This window comes from Aphis gossypii, chromosome X (assembly GCF_020184175.1).
Source record: "Aphis gossypii isolate Hap1 chromosome X, ASM2018417v2, whole genome shotgun sequence".
NCBI classification, from domain to species: Eukaryota; Metazoa; Arthropoda; class Insecta; order Hemiptera; family Aphididae; genus Aphis; species Aphis gossypii.
This window is the reverse complement of record NC_065533.1, coordinates 12913110-12938706: the sequence shown is the minus strand read 5'-3', so window position 1 is coordinate 12938706 and position 25597 is coordinate 12913110. Positions and strand designations below refer to the sequence as shown.

At 29.2% G+C, this 25597-nt stretch overlaps 3 protein-coding genes across 3 annotated transcripts in view; 2 read left to right on the top strand and 1 right to left on the bottom strand.

Moving 5' to 3' along the window:
* Positions 1 to 18729, top strand: part of LOC114125775 (E3 SUMO-protein ligase KIAA1586-like) — a 36296-nt gene extending 17567 nt beyond the window's left edge. Inside the window, exons 7-9 of the mRNA XM_050207050.1 lie at positions 18359 to 18433; positions 18591 to 18651; positions 18723 to 18729. Of these exons, the coding sequence (XP_050063007.1) occupies positions 18359 to 18433; positions 18591 to 18651; positions 18723 to 18729 (143 nt within the window). The remainder of the gene's footprint in view (positions 1 to 18358; positions 18434 to 18590; positions 18652 to 18722) is intronic.
* A 3108-nt stretch (positions 18730 to 21837) lies between these two features.
* LOC126551806 (zinc finger and SCAN domain-containing protein 12-like) lies at positions 21838 to 22892 on the bottom strand. The gene is made up of 3 exons (XM_050206033.1): positions 22831 to 22892; positions 22161 to 22717; positions 21838 to 22090 (listed from the first exon to the last, which is right to left on the bottom strand). The coding sequence occupies exons 1-3, from the start codon at positions 22886 to 22888 to the stop codon at positions 22064 to 22066; spliced, it is 642 nt and encodes a 213-aa protein (XP_050061990.1). The 5' UTR covers positions 22889 to 22892; the 3' UTR covers positions 21838 to 22063.
* Positions 22893 to 24335: 1443 nt separating this feature from the next.
* LOC126552360 (uncharacterized) lies at positions 24336 to 25286 on the top strand. Its single transcript, XM_050207049.1, has one exon. The coding sequence runs from the start codon at positions 24336 to 24338 to the stop codon at positions 25284 to 25286; it is 951 nt and encodes a 316-aa protein (XP_050063006.1).
* The last annotated feature ends 311 nt before the right edge of the window (positions 25287 to 25597 follow it).

Genomic DNA, 25597 nt, shown 5'->3' with positions numbered 1-25597 from the left:
GTATCTACGACTTATACTTTTTGAATAATAACAAATATTTAAAATCGTTTGAGGATAAATCGTTATCGTTACGCGATTTCGTTAAAATTTAAAATTCAAACGCACTTAAAATTTTTCCTATAATGATGCTTCGAGTTTTCTCTATAGATACTTGAAGGTAAACTTATGGAAAACTTAGTATTGTATTATTAATCCTTAGTTATAACACAAAAAATTTTATGATTTTTCAACTTCAAATATTTCGCAAATATTCATAATTTTGACGAATTTTCGTCAAAATTTGAACTTCAAATGCTAATTAAAAAAAATTGTGCCTATGTATTCTTATAATTTTTTAATCACTATAAGAATAACATATGAGGAACTTTGTATAAAATTTTCAAGTATTTTGATAGGGCCAAAAAGATATTATCGACACATAAAAAAACAATTTTCAGAAAAATTGAAAATTTCAGTTGTCTATAAATAGCTCAAAAAAGTCAAAATATTTTGAAAATTAAATCACGTAAAGAAAACGCAAATCTTAATAACTGGTAAAATTTTCAAGTATCTACGACTTATACTTTTTGAATAATAACAAATATTTAAAATCGTTTGAGGATAAATCGTTATCGTTACGCGATTTCGTTAAAATTTAAAATTCAAACGCACTTAAAATTTTTCCTATAATGATGCTTCGAGTTTTCTCTATAGATACTTGAAGGTAAACTTATGGAAAACTTAGTATTGTATTATTAATCCTTAGTTATAAACACAAAAAATTTTATGATTTTTCAACTTCAAATAATTTGCAAATATTCATGCTTTTGACGAATTTTCGTCAAAATTTGAACTTCAAATGCTAATAAAAAAAAATTGTGCCTATGTATTCTTATAATTTTTTAATCACTTTAAGAATAACATATGAGGAACTATGTATAAAATTTTCAAGTATTTTGATAGGGCCAAAAAAATTTTATCGACCCTTCAAAAAAAAATGTACTTCAGTTGTTTATAAATAGCTCAATAAAAGTCAAAGTATTTTGAAAATTAAATCAAGTAAATAAATTGCCAATCTAAATAACTGGTAAAATTTTCAAGTATCTACGACTTATACTTTTTGAATAATAACAAATATCAAAAATCGTTTGAGGCTAAACTGTTATTTAACGCGGTTTTTGTAAAAATTTAAATTTCAAACACTCATAAAAATTTTTTGTCTGAATCCGGTAGAGTTTTTTTTACAGATATTTGAAGAAAAATGTATGGAGAACCTTGTACCAAATTTTCAAAACTTAGTTATAAAAGAAAAAATTTCATGATTTTTCAACTTCAAAATTACTTGCAAATTTTCGCGTTTTCGACAGATTTCGTAAAAATTTGAACTAAAAACGCTTATAAAAAAAAATTGTGACTAACGATTTTTAATTTTTTTTAGCTACATTAAAAACAACTCATAAGGAACCTTGTATTAATTTTCAAAACTTTTTGGTCATCCAAAAATTTTTTATCGACACTTTAAAAAAAATTTCTCAAAAAAAACGAAAATTTCAGTGATCTATAAATAACTCAAAAAAAGTCAAAATTTTTTGAAAATTTAACTATATACAGATACTACTGACATTAACATTTGGTAAAAATTTTCAAGTATTTTCAGTGATTAGTTTTTGAATTACAACAATAAAAAAAAATCGATTTGGTCGAAAACTGGTTTTGCGTAAAAATTGCCGTTTTTCAGTCATTTTTTTTTTGTTTTTCTCGATTTTTTTGAAAACTATTGGAAAATGTTAACTTTTTACCTCTATAATGCACCAAGGATATTCACTTTTACATCGGAAACCACCCCCATAGTTTGAAATTGGAGCATTATTTCGACTAGTTATGCTGTACACAGACACAAAAAAAAAAAAAAAAAAAAACAAAAAAAAAAAAAAACATACATCATTGTAAAATCAATACATTCTTCACTCCGTTCAGAATCTAAAATGCATAAACTTTCGAGCTCTAGTAATAACTAACATAAGTACACCTAAAATAATAATATTACGCGCTAGCGAAATCGTGATAAAGAAATGTATGTGCTTATATCACTTTTAAAACTGTTGGATGAAGAAATATCATAAAAAATTTTCAAAGTTTCACGTTAAGTATTTACCTATTCAAAACACAATTAATTACAAAAACGAGTCAAATTATTCATAATAACTTAGTGACTAACGTTAATCTACTTACTGAAGTGGAACTATGTATAATCAGTGCAGTAATGAAGAATTAAATTCTAAACAACTTTTTGCTGTACATTAAATATATATTATGTTTAAGTATTTTAATTTTAAAAACAAGCTTTAACAAGTTTACGATTTACGCTTAAATATCAAGTATTTTTTTCATTTATTATTTATCACTTATTATAAAATTGTTATTTTTGCTAAAATATACCAAATACATAAAATTATAAAAGATATAATACCAAATATATCTAAATAATTGCACTTCTAAAAAAATTAATTTGGTAAAAATAAACTTTCAAATAAGACACCTGATTTAAAAACAGTTGATCAATTTATTTAAATATTGGGTTGAATATAAAATTATTTTTCCTGTTCATAGAGCATATAAAATTCACATTAATCATTTAACACGCAAGTAAATCAAGTTATCGAAAGAGTTTTTAGAAATATTTTTACCAACGAGTTTAACATAAGGTTTCACAAAAAAAAGATAAAAAATATAATAAATGTGCGTGGATATAAAATATATAAAACAAAATAATTTATCTGTGATTCAATTAACTGAGTTTGAGATGCATATTAAAAACGCTGAATTTTCAATGACTACTGTTCTCCTAGTAGAACAGAACAAAAATAATCTGAAAAATTACATTCGTATGTACATATTGAAGGTTACAGTTGTTGGAACTATATAATTATTTAAAATCAATTATCCGTCACTGTTGAAAAATATAAACTGACTATTAAAGGTAAAATTTAATAGGGAAAATATTGTATAATTAACTATGTACTTCATTTTGAAGTAACATTAAGATACAAATGATAATTGATATAATATCATGTCTTATCATTTATGTCTGATAATTAAATTTGATATTACTTTATAAATATACTATTTTAGTATCTAAAAATCGAAAATTATGCTTCCTAGTAAGTATTATGAAAAAAAAAAAACTATATTTTAAAATGTTATTATTTAGGGTTACATACATTGACGACATAAATTATTTCCAATGCTATACTATTTAAACTGTTAGGTATATTGTTACTTACTGTACCTTTAAGTTTACAACTATTACTTTAAAAAAAATTTTAACCTCTGTTCGACTACTTAGTCCGTGTCGTATGTAAAATATTATAATGTATGTTTTCCATTATATTTATATTCTATTTTTTTCTTGCTAGTTGCTATTATAATTTGCACTTTCTATAATAATCATATAATCGTTTGGTTACAGCAGTAAAACCTATATAATATGTGATATTGTTCACAACTAGGACCGTTGCTAACGAGTAACGTTCATAAAAGAAACTGTCACTCGAAATGATTAACTACTGAAGATCTTATGCTTAATGTTTAGGATTTTAGGCGTACGCTTAATTTTTTTTGTTTGATCCGTCTTCGTATAATTTTGTGCACAAATGGGCGTTGGTATATGACATCCGATACTCGTACGTTAGTGTTCCTTTTTCCCATATCTTTTAGAAATGACATGGCACTCCTGTATAATATTTTATTCTTTGTCGGTGACAGATTAAAAGAATTCAGTTTTTCTGGTTTATATATATATATATATATATACATAGGTACATAATAATTTGAAATAATGAAATGCATTTCATATATTATGTAGTTAAAGCTTTTTTCGTACTATGGGATTCATTTTTTCCGAAAATTTAATTGACAAATTCGGTTAAATGTCACACTCACAATTGAAATGTGAATGAAATATTTAATTTACTCTACGTCTAGCTTTTCAGCTGTATATATTATTCGGCTTAACCAACTATAATGCATTAGTCGGAATATTAACGGCAGACTCTATAAGGCAATAACTGAAATTAAAATTTAAATATTTTGGGGGAAATGTAAATCCTGATATTTTGAGAATGATTAATATTATCTAAAAATAATATTTTTCGGCCATAACCTATAAGCAGGTAGGCATCTAAAATTATACAACATTGTTACATAATATTATATTAAGGGTAATATGCATAATTTATTATAAAATTGTACCTATATATTATTTTTAAATTTTGTTGTATGTGATCTATCTGACAGGTTAATATACACACGTAGTATAATACAACATAGGTAATATATTATAATTTATAATATTGTATTGTTGTATATTATGTGCTTAATGCAGCATATTAAACTGTCAGGTGGATCGCGCACAACAAAATTTAAAAACAACCATTGAGAGTAGGTAATAAATTCTCACACCCACGTACACAGAAACAATTGTCTCTTAAGACAACTTTGCAGGGGTATGTAAGTATGTTGACTACTTAATAGGTCTTGAACTTTGCAACAATAATCTAACTACGACAAATTAATACCACTATAGCATTATGTTTTAATATGACCCAAAAAATGTGTCGTTTGATAATATAAAACTTTTAACGGTGGAAAAAGCTGATTCTTAGAAAAATGTTGGATTATATACTTAAACTGTTCGAGTAGGTACGTTGTTCTAATGTAAAAGTACTTCAGTACAGAGTAGAGATAATAACAGAGTAGGTAACATACTATATTATGTAACTATATTTCTGATAATTTATTTTAATAATTTTATGCGTTTGTATATTAATTTAATTGATAAGTAAATATTATTTAACGATTTACTAGCTAACTGAATAATTGCTTTGGCCCGTAGAAAATCGTAAAATATAAAAGTAAACATACTTGTATGAACAATTTGCTAAACACTATTTATGTTATTTAAGGCAATCGGTTTATGAGTAAATGCGATAATTAATATTATGTGAATTGTGTCCTTCAACACTAATAACGATCATAAACGATAAAGTTATTTTCGTTGTGTCTGTACAGTTATATTATATAAGCATTTGCATAGTATTTGCCATAAAAAAGCAATAGTAAAATAATTTCAGCATTTCCCACAAAAACTGAATTCAACTTAAAAAACCTTTTTTGTATTCATTGTATATTTTCCTATATTACTATAATAATAGTATTAAACGATCTAGTAAGCAGTCAAGAATTAATTACTAAGTAGGATAATATAATATATATTGTACCTAAATTGGCTTATAAATTGCTATACACAATACACATCTAGTCACCAGGATAAAATCCTGTCCGGCGCAAAATTATAATTTTATTTGGTAGGTTTATGAGTATCACTATATCACTTATATGTAGTGAAATTATAAATTAGACATTCTGTTTAAATTAAGCCCAAAAGGTCCATTTAATCATTCCTGGCACGAGTGCTCTAGAAACAATATGTATATATCCTTGTATTTAGGTTTTAGGGACGGTACTACCTATATAATATATGTAAGTTTACTAGGTTTAAATAATTATGTCTATTGACGTATATACAATTAAACAAATATTGTATTGCATAAGTATTTATTGTTTTATCATTAATTTATTTGTCAAATTAATTATGAATACATCCTCTTTTTTATTACTTAAAACTTATAAGTTATTGCTTTAAGACCAAATCATTGTATAGTCTTCTACATTTTTAAACATCAAAAAATGTTTTTTCCAAATTAAGTTATGAATAAGGCAATATGCTAAATGTCAATATTGAAAACTACAATTTATGAAATAAGAATAATCTACTGCGTGTGTTACAAGCACTAGTTTTTAAATGTATTGACTACGGTCTACGATTGTGGTGATAAATAGTACAATGATAATAGTATTATGAAGATGGGAAAAAAAATATAGAATCTAGTTCAATTCTATCAAAAAAAAAAAAAATAATAATAATAATAATAAAAATAATAAATAAATAAAAAAATAACAATAAAAAGATTTACGCCCGAGACCTTTTGTTCGTTTTAGCAATTCGCGGTAGGGGGGGGGGCATGAGGGAGTAGTGTGAGTTCCGTTTAACGCATCGCATCATGATAATAATATATGGCAATTTTATTTTATAATTTTTAAATAGCACGCACCGAGGAAATCTCCGATTTAAATTCGTGTGAGAAAATGAGACAATAATCATATTAGAATTATACGATATATCATGAATTATTATAATATCGTATGGTCGTCACGATTGTGTATTTGATTTTTTTTTTATTTTATAATATTTTTTCATCGAAATAGATAAGCCCATCAAGTAAACGTTCTGTGCAACCCTTCGACTAAGACCGTGTCGAATGCGTTAAAAACGAAAAACGGCGCTTGGGGGCCGGCCAAATCCATTACATTATATTATAACGGACGCACGCGCGCTCGAGTTATCCTTTTCGTGTCACACGGTGTGTGTCCAGAGTCGTCGACCGCCGTACATACGAGCACAATAAAACACCACCTCCCCACGACCATATATTATTATTAATAGGTATAATAATATTTCGACGGTATTAAAATAATATTATTATCGTCTTCGTGTTGTTGTTATTATTATTATAATAATATTATCATCCACCGTGAAATATGCATCCGTCGTCCGCGCTCGATGTCACCACACACACACACAATAGAATACGTTTATATATAATATTACATAATAACAATAATAATAATGTGTGCGCGTTCGAATAAAAATCGTCGCGGGGTGCACTAAACGGCGTGAGCGAGTGTGTTGTTTTTTCAAAAAAAAAAAAAAAATCATCCTGCTAGCAAGGTATGTATAGTAATATTAGCTACGTATAGGAAAACGACGGGTAGATCGGAGTTTTGGCCTCGATGTCCGCCTATATCATTATAACACGTACCTGTACGTGTACAAATATGACGTAGGTAGTCGGATATGAAACGCACGACTTATCTTTTATTTAGAACCCCCTACGGTGCCGCCGTGGACTTGTCGTCCGTACGACGTATAGAGTTAGGTACCTACCTGTGACGCGTTAAAACGCGTGTTTGGTCTCCGTATTACGAACGCATAGAGGAGATGATGAGACAAACGGCCGTCGTCCTCGCTCCGCGGGCACAATAATAATAACCACTATACGATATTAACACTCGAGACGAGTGTTTGTGTTTTAGAGACCCTCGAGTGCCCCCCCCCTAATAGTCCAATACGCGACAACAATATAATCGTATAAAAATATGTATATATTGTATTATAATATTAGACGAGCGGAGCTGACGTAAACCGCGGGTGTCGTACTATAATATGCGGACAGCGATCGATCGATACGTCGGAGAAAAAAAAAGTCGTCTCGTCAGAACGTGTCCATTGTTGTACACGGATATCGTTTGTGTTATTTCGAATGTCTGCACGCGGTTTTTTCATTGTGCACACGAGGGTAGGTAGGTCCAATTCAATTCCCGACACACGCCGTGATGGACACAATACGCGTACGTTTCATTTTTTGTACAACACGTCGACTGGTAAACTACACGCCAGCGGTCATTCGATGATGGGAAACGAGTAAGTATGAGACAACATTTTCAGCTGATAGTCACCAGCGGTTCGAGTGTTTTTAGCTACATCGCGTAGTGTAACTATCGGCACTACCATAGCCGCCCGTTTCCAATAAAATGTGTTAAATCGTCAGAGGATAATAAATTAAAAGGATAATTAAAATTATTGCGCTTCACAGAGTACCTATAGGTAGAACAGGTAGGCATTATGTTATTGATTAGCGATTATCTATCTTAATGGCTTAATCAGACGATATTGATTGATAAATTTTAACACGATATGATGTAAATACAATGTGCAATGATGGACGACTTTAACTGTAGGTGTGTTATAATTCTCAGTAAAATAACATATCTTTCATTAAATGTAATGTAAAATACTTTGTGTATAGTATAATGATACACGTTGTATAGCAATATTGGGTAGGTACTTACTTAAAAGTGCAATACTTCCCTCTGAAAATATTTTCAGATAACATGCTCTTACATGGAACACAATTTTGCGATGAGTAGGTACTCACAAAACTGTAAGTTCAAAAATAACAATTTGGTTGATTTTTATTTAACGCAATAACGCGTGATCAATTGTTATAAAACACCAATCTTAAATGTATTTAATATGTTTAAAATGATAAAAAACTAAAGTGTACAATCACTTTTAAAATTTAAACAAAATAATTTACAATGCATATAATATCTGAACCATGTACATTTTTTTATTATCAATTAAAAAATGTATCACAGATCAGAAATCTGTTGTTCTGTATATTTAAATATGAATAAGAGCATATTTAAAACCTCAATATCCACTTTCATAGTTACCTCATAGATTTATAAATTCGGCAGTAAAACCATAATAGACGTTAGACATGTCATATTAAATACATGTATGAAGTATGTCTAATAAATTTGATAGACATTGTTGGAGCACTCCTGATTATGTTAGACTTTATTTTCATCGACAGAGCTCTTTTGAGTTATGTGCTGCCACCTATACACCAACAGTACAATCTTTCAATGACAAACATCTTTAAAAGCAAAATAAAAAATCAATAAAAATAATTAACATCACAACATTAAAAACTATGGTGGGGATTGGCTGGAATAAGTGAGTACCTACTGAAAAATACAAATAAAAAAAAAATTTAATTATAAATTAATACTTTGCTTACAGTTCAATAACACCGTGAATGGATGGCAACCAGTTCTAATTTCTTAATTGTTATGTATCTAATAATAATACAAACATCGATGAGCTCGTATGACCTATAACTACTTTTAATTACAAAACATCTATAAAATGAGGATTTGTTTACAATCTATACAACAATTTTATATTTATTTAAAATAATATCATATGTTTATGATTTTATAAAAAAAAAAGTTTTTTGATGAGTAAATAATATAATTAACAATACACATACATAAAATACATAAATATATACTATTTTTTTTTAAATTAATATATAAAATTGTACAGAAAACAAAATCCAGAAATATATTTTATTGAATGTTTTATATACCTATAAGTAATATCATTTATGATTTTTATATCACATTAAATTTTAACATGGATAATATAATAATGAAAATGGTAAAAATCTGTATAATATAATCAAATAAAATGTATTATTAATTATATTTCAAAATAATTAAATATTTATAGATATTACATAACTATTTTATAAAATAATAAATTATACATATCAATTGATAACTATCATAATGTTAGTCAATAGTGGTTCTAATTGAAAAATAGCCTTGTACCTATTAACTTCTTTTTTTTTAAAAAAATTTTACGATGCTAAAACTTAAAGCGAGATGGGTATTTCATTTAAATAGTTATTATGTTTACCTAAACAGAAAATTGTATCTGCATCTTATTCATCCAATGCAAACCATAGAACTCATATTATGGTAATTATGGTTAAATTTATTATTTTTTAATTTTATTATGATAGGGTATTTAAGTCTATACTCTACGGCCAGTAGAGTTCAGTACTTAACATAGAAGTGCTAAAAAGCAAAAATAAATGTAACCATTTTTCTATTTCAGAATATTATTCTTATAATAATACAAAAAATTATAGTTATTATTTAATTTATTGTCAAGCAGAATATTACATTATAACACTAACATGATTTAATTCACTTATTATTAAATTAAAAAAAAAAAAAAAAGCGGGAAAGTGAGTACCGCTCTGCTGTACATTAGGTGCCGTATGGATCATTATTATATATTATAGGAGTGTTAAATTTGAATCCAATGATAGTTATCATTGTATACGAAAAACGATTCTGAACGAAGATGATTTGTCAGCCTAGGATATAATTTCTAGTGATTGGTGAAAAAGGTGGTTTATGTTTTAATGGCCTGAATACAACAAAATTTAAGTTCTTTTATAATAATTGTAAGCTAAACTTATGAAAAACCTTGTATTAAATTTTCAACTCTTAGCTACTTATACAAACATTTTTATGAAATATACCTACAAAATAATTTGCAAGTATTCATAGTTTTGACGAATTATTGTCAAAATTTGAACTTCAAATGCTAATTAAAAAAAATTGTGCCTATGTATTCTTATAATTTTTTAATCACTATAAGAATAACATATGAGGAACTTTGTATAAAATTTTCAAGTATTTTGATAGGGCCAAAAAGATATTATCGACACATAAAAAAACAATTTTCAGAAAAATTGAAAATTTCAGTTGTCTATAAATAGCTCAAAAAAGTCAAAATATTTTGAAAATTAAATCACGTAAAGAAAACGCAAATCTTAATAACTGGTAAAATTTTCAAGTATCTACGACTTATACTTTTTGAATAATAACAAATATTTAAAATCGTTTGAGGATAAATCGTTATCGTTACGCGATTTCGTTAAAATTTAAAATTCAAACGCACTTAAAATTTTTCCTATAATGATGCTTCGAGTTTTCTCTATAGATACTTGAAGGTAAACTTATGGAAAACTTAGTATTGTATTATTAATCCTTAGTTATAAACACAAAAAATTTTATGATTTTTCAACTTCAAATAATTTGCAAATATTCATGCTTTTGACGAATTTTCGTCAAAATTTGAACTTCAAATGCTAATAAAAAAAAATTGTGCCTATGTATTCTTATAATTTTTTAATCACTTTAAGAATAACATATGAGGAACTATGTATAAAATTTTCAAGTATTTTGATAGGGCCAAAAAAATTTTATCGACCCTTCAAAAAAAAATGTACTTCAGTTGTTTATAAATAGCTCAATAAAAGTCAAAGTATTTTGAAAATTAAATCAAGTAAATAAATTGCCAATCTAAATAACTGGTAAAATTTTCAAGTATCTACGACTTATACTTTTTGAATAATAACAAATATTTAAAATCGTTTGAGGCTAAATCGTTATTTAGCGCGGTTTTGTAAAAATTTAAATTTCAAACACTCATAAAATTTTTTTGTCTGAATCCGGTAGAGTTTTTTTTACAGATATTTGAAGAAAAATGTATGGAGAACCTTGTACCAAATTTTCAAAACTTAGTTATAAAAGAAAAAAATTTTATGATTTTTCAACTTCAAAATTACTTGCAAATTTTCGCGTTTTCGACAGATTTCGTAAAAATTTGAACTATAAACTCTTATAAAAAAAAATTGTGACTAACGATTTTTAATTTTTTTTAGCTACAATAAAAACAACTCATAAGGAACCTTGTATTAAATTTTCAAAACTTTTTGGTGATCCAAAAATTTTTTATCGACACTTTAAAAAAAATTTCTCAAAAAAATCGAAAATTTCAGTAGTCTATAAATAACTCAAAAAAAGTCAAAATTTTTTGAAAATTTAACTATATACAGATACTACTGACATTAACATTTGGTGAAAATTTCAAGTATTTTCAGTGATTAGTTTTTGAATTACAACCATAAAAAAAAATCGATTTGGTCGAAAACTGGTTTTGCGTAAAAATTGCCGTTTTTCCGTCATTTTTTTTTGTTTTTCTCGATTTTTTTGAAAACTGTTGGAAAATGTTAACTTTTTACCTCTATAATGCACCAAGGATATTCACTTTTACATCGGAAACCACCCCCATAGTTTGAAATTGGAGCATTATTTCGACTAGTTATGCTGTACACAGACACAGACACAAAAACAAAAAAACACACACCATTGTAAAATCAATACATTCATCACTTCGTTCAGAATCTAAAAACGATCACAAATTAATATTTTGTTTAATAATTTTGAAACAAATTTAGAGTTCATGGATAAAAATATGAGTTCTTCAGCGTATTCTGTTGATAGAGATGATCTATGATCAGTAATTATATTGCTCGCACACATAAATATTTTTTAGCAATTATGACCAAAGATGGGAATTCTTTTTGATAGACTATCCACCACTGTAATAGGAAGTTAACGATTTTCTTGTGCTTTTTTTTAAGCAACCGGCGCATATTTGAACTATAATGAAATTTTAATCGAATTTTAGTCACTTTATTTACAATAGTAGGGGAAACCTGGGTAAGACGGGACACTGGGTAAGATGGGACATCGCATTATCTCGAAATCTAATATGTTTACACAATATCTCTTGGGGACATTTATTTTCAGCATTGGCGACACTGTTATTATAACATTTCACATTAATGATAACTATTTTTGATAACGAAATAATCACATTTCGAAAAAAAGTCGTTTGTTGATGTAAGTTATTTGGTTTAACTCGTAGTTGTTAGATAAGTACATATTTAATTAATTACCATAGTGATACACTATTGTTGTAGTAAATTTTGTCGTGCGTTTCATGGTTTCATTTATAATTCAATGTGATTAATATTTTTTATTTTAAAAGTACTTAAGTAATATAACACTCATTGGGGCAAGATGGGATATTCATATTCATATTTCATATTTTCATATTTTTATATTATATTTATTTAATACAATGTTGTTGAAAAAAGAATAAAGCATTTGTTTACATGATTTTAATCTGTGTAATCAAGTAATTTTGTTTATATACAATTTATAGCCTAAGTCATTAAGTTTTCATTGTTTTTATTATTTTATAAATGTTATGCTCAGTTATTTAATTTTTATACCTAAAGTAACAGGATAAAATGTATGAAAAAGATTTATAATACCTATATAATTTTGTTTTATATTATATTTATTTAACATAATGTTTACATGATTTTAATCTGTGTCCCATCTTTAACATGTTGTGTCCCATTTTACCTCGATAACAGGGTAAGATGAGACACTTTGAGTAAAACAGTTAAAAAAATTCTCAATATTTTTCAAAAAAAGATTTTGGAATTCTTATTGAATACTTAGAAGTGTCATAATATTTGTAATAACTTGGAAACATTTTTAACATGATAATGTATAAATTGTTTATTTTATCTGGGTTAAAGTATTAGGTGTCCCGTCTTACCCATGTTCAGGCACGGCGCCAAGGGGGGGGCAAGGTGGGGCTCTAGCCCCCCCAGAAAACAGATCAGCCCCTTCGCCAGCCCCCCCCCACTAAAAAATATGTACGATAGATATTGTGTAAAATATCAATATTTAGCTTATATAATATATTTGTCACAACTAAACAAATTCAGGAATAAATTAAATTTATTATTTGTCTAATAAGGAAAAAATTTACTACAATTTCAATAAAATGTGTTTTGAAATTTGTAAAATAAGAAAAAATCTTTTATTTATTTTTTATTACCTTTATTGAGTACTAATTACTAGATGAAAATGAACAAATAAACGTATCCCAAATCATTGCATTAAAGATGATTGAAACAAATTGTTCATTACTAAACACAACTACTTTAATTTATATTTATGAAATGTAGGTAAGTAAAAGAAACATAATATTCATTCACAAAGGTATGTAATATTAAAGTCATAAAGAACTTATCATTTTTGTGTATCATGTCATCATTATGAATATAGTTGTTGAAGGTCTGTGATTAGACATTTTATTACATAAGGTACAAAAAAAAATATTTGACATTATTCTTAAAACATTTTTAACTATTCAAAAGTTTGTATATATTATCTGTTTAGACTCTTAGAGCATACAATATAAAACGTATGTACTATATAGATAATAGCTATATTATGTTATATGATACGAAAATAGTTATATTTCATTAAAATAACCTCAGTATTTGTTGAAAAATTTTAGCCCACGTAAAAAAAATATTTGCCCCACTCTGCCTCCCCTGGAAAAAAATTCTAGTGCCGTGCCTGCCCATGTTTCCTGTACTGGTTTTAATTTTAGAGCAGCCAAAATACCATTATTCAAAGTATGCCCGAAGCAGCTAACATGAATTAATAAGTCTAACAATTATACTGCTTTAATCATATTAGTACTATTATTAGTGATAATACCTGCAATTTTCGAAAGTGGAATTTCCCAATTTTCATAAACAAAAATTACCATTTCTTTTACATTAGTTTACGGTGTATTCTATGTCTAAGCTTGTACAACTAAGGCAAAATATTTTTAACTCCCAATTTTCATTAATCCCATGAGCAGCAATTGCAATATAAGGTTGTAATGGATTTTAAGTCCAGCAATCAAACGTTAAGGCTACATACTGTATAGTTGTAGGTAAGTTCATTTGCTATTCGCATTTTTACATCAGTATAAATAGCAGGAATTTTAGTAACAGCAAAAACTTGTTTACTAGGCACAGTATAATATTGGGACCCAACACAGTCATCATGTGCTTGAAACCTTTTGACACAATATTGTATGGCTGTATGTCAGTAGAAATCAATCCAGTAAGCAATAGCATTTGTGTACCTATTCGATGTCTTTTTATCACATTTCTTAAATTCATTTCTCAGTTTACTCAAATGGAGTAGTAATGATTTATGATTAAAACATAAAAATTCATCATTTTACTAAATTGTGTAAGTTTTTATTAAAGTTTTATTAATCTCACGTGGTCTTTGAAGATGGAGTTGAAAAGTTTTTTTCAAAAGTTTGATTCTGAGTATAAATGTAAGAGACATCATTATTTTCAGTTATTACATCACCATTATTATGTTCTTTGGTATCATTAAACATGTTAAAATCGTTATTAATGTGTACACTGTACACCTTCATCAGCTTCAACATAAATTTCGTCTTCATGTCTATAATAAATTATATTTATTATATATTAATAATAATTATTTACATGTATATTTCAAAATAAACGTATCGTTGATGTAGGTACTCGACATTTGCATAATATAAAATAAATATTTTCGATAAATCGGTAACGTTAATATTAGCGATATTTTCAATAAATCGGTAACATCAATATTATCGTTATTTTCGATAATTTGGTTATATCGGTATTTTCGATAAACACGCTATGACGTTAATACTAATCAGATTATTTTATAATATTTAATTTTTTTTATCAAAATAAGCGTGTTTTAATTTAATTTAATTTCTATTATTGTTTAATAACTTGTTCGTTTTTAAAAATTAAAAACGATCCGGTTAACATAATATACATTACGCACTTACCCTTTTTTGTTTAATGCTTTTTGATGGACAAACTCCATGTAAAGCTTTGGATGTCGAATTTTTAAATGACTACTTAAATTGCTGGTGTTCCCGCCCTTCGCTTCACAATCACGATGACATTTATTGCATTTACTGGTACTTTTACCAATATTGTTAAAAAAAGTTACAAATTGGAGATAGTTTACTTATAGTCTATTATTAAGAAACATATAGGTACACTAATAAGGTATAATTTAATAATTAGGAATTAAAATTAATAACTTACACGTCTTACACTTTTGAATTCTAATACTGTAATATGAATTCAATAAAATGTACCTACTATACCGTGACACTGCACAAACACCATAAACTAAACTACACAGCAAAATATTTATTAAAAATTATTTGATAGTGTAACGACTGACGGTTGACGATCATCTTGTAGATTGCGTATTGCGAATCTCAATTTGCGATGACTTAAAACATATTGTACATTCAATTTCGATACGAGCGTGTAGACGATGATAAATTAAACACGACACAGGAAATTTTGTACAATTTAAAAATAGATTAAAAAATTAAATTACTAATTATTTCGGCATTTTTAGTATTATGGTATACATCGATAGTTTTGGTATACCATTTTTAAAAAAATACGGTTTATCGATATTACCGTCACCCCTAGACCCTAGTATAATGTATTCACCAGTTTTTTCGTAAATTCATAATAATAATGTAAGTTTTGCACTGTTGAGCAATGCAATTTATATTAAGCCCACACACATAATAATTTAACGTTTTAATATTACGAGCAGAAACGACGCTACACCTACAAGCAAAGATTATCGCCATATCGATAGGTAGGTACTCGAAAAAAAGTATGGTAATAGAATTTTTCATTTTCAGCCAATACATCGAAACATAAACCAGTCGGTTTGTGAACTTTTAATTTTTGATAAAAATTGTTAATAATGAATCATAAACAGAAAAAATTATATCGAACATAGTTCAGTTCAAAAAGTACAAAATATTATTATAATAGTAGTACTTACTTAAAATATTATAGGTCTACCTATTATTACATGTTTTTACCAATTATCTAATCGTCCTAATCTATACATTTTTCAATATTTGACTATATTATGATATGAGAGTTATAAATGAATGAAAATACATATAACGTATTACGTATTACATATAACGTTTTTCAAACGTTTTAGGTTTTTTTTTCCATCATGCCGAAACGATTTCAAACTGTCTGATGTTTTTTTTTTGGTACTTCCTGTTTTATTGAAATATATATTTGGGATTAGTTAGTTCTATTAGTTCCTTTTTCGTGACCTAGATTAGATTGATTTTTATAAAAATTTTATTTAAAAAAAAAACCTCAGCTATTAAATTAGTATTTAAATAACAAATGTATAATAATAATAAATAATTTACATTATTAAGATGATATATCTACGACAAAACTTGTATATATTTATAAAAAAATATATAGTATAGTATGTGCTGTATCAAATGTGTTTGAGAAGAGTGGGGAGTCTATTATTTCTATAGAATATGGCGTTAGTACATTATACATTGGCGTTAGTACATCATGTAATCGTTTAGACTATAGCCGAGAATTACATATGGATAATGATTTCCACTTTATAGGTAAGTACATAAACCAATTACACATAACAATTTTTCTGATAGATATTATCACGCAGAATCTTTATATGTACAGAACGTACCTCAATTTCATATATTTTCGCAGATTTATTTATTTATTTATTTATTCATTTCGATTGATAGGCTTATGTTCAAACAAAAAATATCTTTCGTACTATGACAAAAGTTATATTTTATTATTCGCCATGACCTGGTCTATCAGAAAAATACAACTTCATAAAGTTTAGGTAAGAAGTAAAAGTTTTATAGGCTTATGTTCAATCACAAAATAACCCTCTAAAACGATGAAAATATGCCAAATATTTACGTTCAAAATGTGATTTCTGCGAAAATATTTGAAGTTAAGGTACGTTTAGTATATATAAAGATTCAGGGTGATATTATCTATCAGAAAAGTATAAATTCATATAGTATAGTTGAGAAATAAAGTTTTTCTACTACATTTGGTGCGCAGAGTTTAAAAACAACGTATTCACAGCTATGCGTAAGCAGCCTGGGCTTTAACAAAAATCTATGAAAATCTATTTTCTTTAATATTGCACATATCGACTTGATTTTTTTTTTTTAAATGTTCAGAACGGTATTCTGACTCATATTTTACCGTTGGAAAATTTTTATCAACCCTAAGACCGAAAAATGGGGTGAAAATTACGATACTTTGGTTGGTCATAAAAAACATTTTTTCATAATAATTAAAAAAATAAAATAACTATAGTACTATGACAAAAATCATATTTATTTATTCGTCATAATTATTGGTCTATCAGGAAATCTTTATTTAATCTTTTTTGATAATTTAATAATCAGCTAAATTATCGGAAATAGGGAATTCCCAACAACATTTATTCGATCGAGCGCGCAACTAGCGGTAAAAATAGCAACTTTTGCGTTTTATTATATAAGATTTGCACTCTGCAGTGTCCGACTCTGTATTTCTCCTTCGCGTTCTAAACTTTTTATCCTCGATCGTTCTTCTGTGTAGTAGAAATGTGTTTGAAGATGTTTAAAAAGTGTTGGCGAAAGGCAGAAGAGCCTTGCGATTCAGAACAAGGTACCGCATAAATAAAATTACATTAATGGATTAATATATCATGTTCGTAAAATGAATTTATGCCTATATTTTTTTGTTCTAATTAAATATTTTCAGACTTTAACAATCTCAAAATTCTTAAAAAAGACTTGGGAAAAACAAAATACGACCTTCTTAAAAACATTAATTACTTAAAAGTAATAAACAAGGAAATTTGTATGAAATCCAGTGGAGAATCCATTAATATTTTGGTAATAAACATTAAACATTATAAACATTAACTTATATTTTTGATATTATTAACAAATATAACATAGTATTTGTTTGTTGTGTTTCAGAATACATCTATTCATTCTATAGGAGTTTTAGACAAATTTTTTTATATGATTCTTAATAAACACCCTCAACTAGGCAATGGGAAAATATGGATTAACTGTAGAAAAACAAAAATATCAATAAGATTGTTTGATGCAATACAAAGATGGGACAGTTATGAAGGTTATTATTACTTATAACCAATGTTTGACAATAAAAGTCATTGAATATTAATATTAATTGTTTGATTATTTCAGAAAATGATTATGACATACCACCTGCACCAATTCCAGTCACCGCTGCAACTATGGAAATGATGAGACGAAACAAAGGTAGTTATTGTATTTAATTATTTTTTTTAAATCATAGGTTAATGTTTACATTTTTTTTGGGTTTCAGAGAAAATATAATATAAATATTACTTTTAAACAATGTTTGGCAATTAAATATTGCCATTGAATATTAATATTAATTGTTTGATTATTTCAGAAAATGATTATGACATACCACCTGCACCAATTTCCGTCACCACAACAATGGAAATCATAAGGCAATACCAAGGTAGTTATTGTATTTAATCTTTTTCTTTAAATCTTATGTTAATTTTTACATTTTATTTAGGGTTTGATGAGAAGATGATGCGCACCGACAAGATTTTACAACTCCTACGACAAATTAATTTTGAAAATTTGCCTGCAATCAATTATAATAAATGCAATTTGTGTAAAAAATATTATTATATAATACATTTTTAATTAAATTAATAAAAAAATAATCCATATAGTGTGTCTCAAAGTTATATTACTTACCTGTATCATTATAAAAAAATTTGTCTGTACTGATGAAAAGCAAACATTTTTTTTATAATGTAACGGGTAAAATGTCAAAGCTAATTAAATAAATTTAAAGATCATAAATTACTATAACATATATTATATATTATATAATTATGTACTTATAATATTTAGGAAGAAATCATTATTTGAACATAATAAAACAGTAGATTTTACTCATAAACGGTAATTTTACCAACCAACGGTATATTTTACAAATATATCATAATTTGACCATCTATTTTTTTGATCATAACACTCTAAAAACTTGAATATTATTCCCAAGTTTATGATATTATTTTTTCCTGATAGTAAGAATCATAACAAATATTTTTATGTGCAATATGCCCTTGTACTTAGAATATTTTGGAAGAAATAATTTTTTGAACAAAATAAAACAGTAGATTTTACTAATTAACGGTAATTTTACCATCTACTTTTTGATCATAACTCTCTAAAAACTTGAATATTATTCCCAAGTTTATGATATTATTTTTTCCTGATAGTAAGAATCATAACAAATATTTTTATGTGCAATATGCCCTTGTACTTAGAATATTTTGGAAGAAATCATTTTTTGAACATAATAAAACAGTAGATTTTACTTACGTTCAAACGTTAACCAGCTAATATTACGACATTTCGGATTATCACAATAGACATATTTTCGAAGTAATTTAAAAAAAAAATATCTATAGTGCTAAGACAAAACTAATATGTATTTATCCGTCATGAACTGGTCTATCAGAAAAATACAATTTTTTAAGGTTCAGGTAAGAAATATTCAGCGTGATATTATCTATCAGGAAAATATAAATTTGTATAGTTTAGTTGAGAAATACAGTTTTTTATACTACATTTGGTGCGCAGACTTAAAAAACAACGTATTCACATTTCACAGCTACACGCAAACAGCCTGGACTTCAACAGAAATCTACGAAAACCTATTTTCTTTAATATAGCACATATCGACTTGATTTTTTTTTTTAAATCTTCAGAACGGCATTCTTACTCATATTTTACCGTTGGAAAATTTTTATCAACCCTAAGACCGAAAAATGGGGTGAAAATTACGATATTTTGGTTGGTCATAAAAAATAATTTTTCGTAGTAATTAAAAAAAAAAAATGACTACAGTACTATGACAAAAATTATATGTATTTATTCGTCATAAATTGGTCTATCAGAAAAATATAATTTCATAAAGTTTGGATAAAAATTAAAGGGTAAATAGACTTATGTTCAAAATAGAAATCACTGTAATTACGATATTTTGGATTATCACAATATACATTTTTTCGAAGTAATTTAGGATAAAAAATATCTATCGTACTATGACAAAAGATATATTTTCTTAACCGCCATGACCTGGTCTACCAGAAAAATACAACTTCATAAAGTTTAGGTAAGAAATAAAAGTTTGATAGGCATATGTTCAAACAAAAAATAACCCTCTAAAACTATGAAAATATGTCAAATATTTACGTTCAAAATGTGATTTCTGCAAAAATATTTGAAGTTAAGGTAAGTTTAGTAGATATAAAGATTCAGTGTGATATTATCTATCAGAAAAATATAATTGTATAGAGTTTTGTTGAGAAATACAGTTTTTTATACTACATATGGTCCGCAAAATTAAGAAATAACGTATTCGCAGATAGACGTATCAACACGGACGTATTTCAAAAATATATGATATCCTAATTTCTTTAATATTGCACTTATCGACCTGATTTTTTTTTTTAATTGTTCATAATGGTATTCTTATTGATATTTTACTGTTGGAATACTTCCATCAATCCTAAAACCGAATTAATGAGGTGAATTTTTCGATATTTTGATTCGTCAAAACATATCAGATTTCGAAGAAATTTAAAAGAAAAAAAATCGTAGGTTTATGACAAATGTTATATGCAAATACTCATCACATAATCTTCTATCAGAAAAAAATATGTTCATACATTTTGGGTAAAAAATGAAGCAAAAATATGCTTTTTCGCAAAAAATACGTATGAAAATACATATAACGTACTCTGAAATTTGTAGAAAATAATCCGGAATATAAAATTATGCCCGATACATGTATATTAAGTATCAAATACATAGAATTAGCAGTAATATAAACATTTTAAAATTATTATCGTTATTGTTATTATCCATAAAAAAATCTATAAAAAAATAATATAATATGTAAATAAAAAAAAATAAATTAAATATTTAAATATGAACATGATAATAATTTTTATAGTACACATTTTCGATTTGAATGGTCTGATTTTTTAATCCTATATTTTTTTCAAGTAGGTACCCACTACCCATTTTTAGGAATTATTTTGTCAGGCTGATATTGTTTCCATAATACAATTATATATTAACTACTATAAGAACAATGAGAAATATAAAATTGGTATTTTAAATGTTGGTATGATTTAGCTCTATGTGTAGTTTATATAATATTCTTATACCCATAATAATAACTAACACGTTGTCTAGTCTTGTCACGTAGGGTTACCCCGATACCTCTGACTCGAGAGGCATTTTACATCGGACTTTGGCTCAAGATTATTTACATTTTAAACTTCACATCGTATAGAGCTAGATGCTGTGATAATTTTGAATTTTTTTCTGCTCGTTGCAAAACATTATTTAAGGTAGTTTAGGGCGGGGAAGTGATCTGCGGTGTGGGGGGGACTCACCCGGCATATTATATTAGACTCACTCGGTTTGTTATATAAAGACTCACCCGGTACATATACTCCAGCCGTCAGCTTACTGACCACAGGTTTTTTTTTTTGTATTTTTACATGCAATTAGCAGAGATGATTTGGAAGCACCATTCACAATGATAATAAATAAAGGTTTATAGTTATTGAAAAGTGAAAGGTTAGGTGATTATATACATATTACATATTATGTCTATTTATTTTAACACAACTAAATAGGTATATATTATTAATTATATGATCTACAATAAAAAAAAAAAAAAAAGAATCGTTTAATGCATTACATTACGATTCTTGAAAAAAAAAAAATATACAGCTATTAGATAGAAATATAAAATTATACATATAGTCTAGAACAGCCTACTGAAGAAGTTCAATTGATGCCTAATTGCCTTCTTGTTCAACATTAATCGTTTAATGTGTCACAGTGATTCTGAAAAAAAAAAAAAACAATATCAATGTTAATAAATTCAAAATTGTTCAATGAAGTTTCAATATATTACCATTTTAATACGATGAGTCGAAAGCAGGCATGGTACTGGAAATGCCTCTTTGCATTTGTTGCACTTATATGGTTTTTTGAGTGAATGAACTCTGTTGTCGTGGTATCGTAGTTGTCTTTTCCCGGAATACATTTTTTCACATTTGGGGCATTTTATGAGAGATTCTTCATGTTTTAATTTTACATGAGTGTTCAAGTTTCGTTTATCACCAAATTCTTTTCCGCAATCATTGCACTTATGTTTTGGACCACCAAAATGTAGGTATTGGTGCTCCTTTAGTATGTCTTTTCTCTTATATAATTTAGGACAATATTGGCACGCAAACGTCCCATACTTGTGGATTAACATATGTCTTTGATACCAACAATTGAATTTAAACGAGAGGTTACATTTTGCACAGTGGTATTTAAATGAAACATCATCTTCATTGCTCTCTGTAGATTTCATGGAGGCTGAATTTTCATCAGAGTTTTCAAGAGGATCAGGACCATTAGTATCATCAGTATTATCCTCTGAGCTGTTTGACGTTTCTGTTTCATAATCTGCCACAGTCTCTACTATAATACAAAATTAAAAAAATATTGTCATAACTGTATTTAAAAAAAAAAAATTCTTATAGTTAAATTATTGAAATTGATATGTGGTTTGTACAATTGGACATTAGCATTACCTTTGGTTTCAAGAGATGCAGGAACGTTGACTGTTGTCTCTGGCGGGTCCACTGTCATAGTCTCTGCTGTAATTTAAGAAAACTATTGTCATAATGTATTTTTTTTAAAAAATGCTTATAATTAAATTATTGAAACTCATATGTGGTATGTACAATTGGATATTGTGTGAACAATATAGGAATATAAGTATATAGTTGACGATAGTGCAGAAATTCACACGATAAGGAGTAAAATGTATAAAAAAAACAGCAATATTACCTTCTGTTCTTTTAGATGATTCAGGAACCTCCACTGATGTTGTGTCTGGATATTGTATTCCATGGTATGTACCGAGGTGTAATATTAAATAAGCTCGGCTCTTAAAATTTAGCCTGCATAAATTGCACATACTATTAGGAGCCATGTTTTAATAAAAAAAAAAAAATTTAATAACCGTATGCAATAAGGAATGGTGGTTATGTGATTTGTTATTACAAATATGTAAATATGTATACAATAACACTACAGAACGATAGTAAATGCACTCATACCACTTACAAAGCTCTAAGTCGAAAATAAAATGTATATAGGGGCTAGTAATGTATGAGTCGGTGAATAACAATTGAGTTTAAGTAATAAGTTATATAAATCATGAACTTGGAAGTCGGATATTCATATGAAAAATAACACTTTTATCACAAACATAAATATAATATACATTATCAACCATACCTCTTATCAATATTGTTAACCTGGTATCAATTATTTTGTGGTGATACGGTGTTATCACCACTACACCGCGGACGCACTGTCGCGGTGTTTACCGTCGCCGCGTTAGCGCACAATTATTATTGTATTATTTTATTATTGTATTATTTTATTATTGTATTATTGTGTATTATATCTATGTATGTGCTTTTTAGCGACGCGCGATCTCGCGTTACCCCCCGCCAGCCCGTACGAGCGACCGTCCGCGATTCTCGGTTCGTTACGACCGTTACGCTCGATTCGCGTTTCCTTTTTTCGCACTCCTTTTTCGACATTCGAACTGTCAAGTGACTTGTTCTCTGTCCGCTCGTCCGCCCAAACTTTTGCACCGTCACGCGACATTTTTCTGTTTCCGCGACGCCGTTAAATCACGCCACGCGTATATTTCGCCTCCGCGATTGTATTATAACTCTCTGCGGCTGTAATTGTTCATTTATTATTTAAAATACATTTATAACGCTTTGTTCTACACATTAAAAAGTGTTTTTCTGTTAAGTTTCCTTTTTTCTTTTATATTTACCGTCTCGCTTCGAGTCTCCTCGAAGTGCGTAAATTGCTGGCTGATAGTGCGCCAACAAACGCCACTATCACCACATTGGTGACCTCAGTTTTACTCCGCTTTTTTCGAGTCCGATCGTCGTCCGACGAAGTCCGTCTAAGTTCCGCTCGCCACGTGTAGTGTGCCGACCACGTGTTTTAAAAACTTTATCCAAGTTTATCCGCGCCAATCTCCCTCGCGTTCCTAGCGATCCTCGCCATGGTTGTGACAAGCGATGCGACCAAGCCAACTACGACGCCGGTTGTCACAGTGACCACTAGCTCGACGCCGACAATGACGACCACCACCGAGCACGGGCTATCCATCTCGCCCACCGAAGTCGCGTCTATTGCCAACGTCCGGCTCCCGAGCTTTTGGCGGTACGCGCCTCGCCAGTGGTTCGCCCACACGGACGCCATGTTCCACGCGAACCGCGTGAGATCCGACTTAACGCGCGTGAATTACGTGCTCGCGTCTCTCGACGACGAAGGCATTCGCGAGGTTTCCGACCTCCTCGGCGACAACGTCTCTTACGACCTGGTTCGCGAGCGGCTGGTTAGCTTGTACACCGCTCCGGCGGCCGCACGCTTCCGCTCAATCATCCAACCCGGAGACATGGGAGACCGCACGCCATCGCGGCTCCTCAAAGACATGCGGGATGTCTACCCCGAGGGCATGTCAGACGCGGCGTTGGAGCAGTTCTGGCGCGCCAAACTTCCGGCAGCTGTCCGCACCGTCATCGCTGGTTTTTCCGGTTCTCTCGAGTCCTTGGCCGAGCGCGCCGATCGAATTTTGTTCGAGTGCGAAAGTCGCGAGGTCGCGGAAGTCCGCCCTACTCCGCGCGTGCGTTGTGCGGCCGTTTTCCCCGAGTCACGCGAGATCGAACCGACTCCAGAAGCAACTCCGCCCGCACGTTTTCAAACCACGCTAGAGACACGCGTCCAGACCATCGAGTCCGCGATACTGAGCCTGACCGAGCAGGTTTCGCAGCTCGCGTCTCAGATCGCGCCTCCGAAACGCGCGCCCGTGACACGCCCCGTTCGATCCGAACCGCCGCCGCCACAACACGCGGGCAACACGACGGGTTGGTGCTACTATCACGTGCGCTACGGACCCGAGGCGCAAAAGTGCCGCGCCCCGTGCACCTTCGTGCCCACGCATAAAAATTAAAAGGGCGGCGATGTTCACCGAACATCTCGCCGCACCTCTCTCTCGACGACTTTTCGTCACCGATCAGCACACCGGACGTCGATTTCTGGTCGACTCCGGTGCCGAAATTTCTCTCCTTCCTGGCCAACCTTCAAAATTTTTAAATAATTACTCTTCTTCTTTTTCGACCCTAAATTTAATCGCCGCAAACGGCTCTCAAATAAAAACCTACGGGCCAAAGCAACTACAACTCGACCTGGGTTTCAATCGTGCCTTCACATGGACGTTCGAACTGGCCGACGTGGCACGACCAATCCTTGGAGCCGATTTTT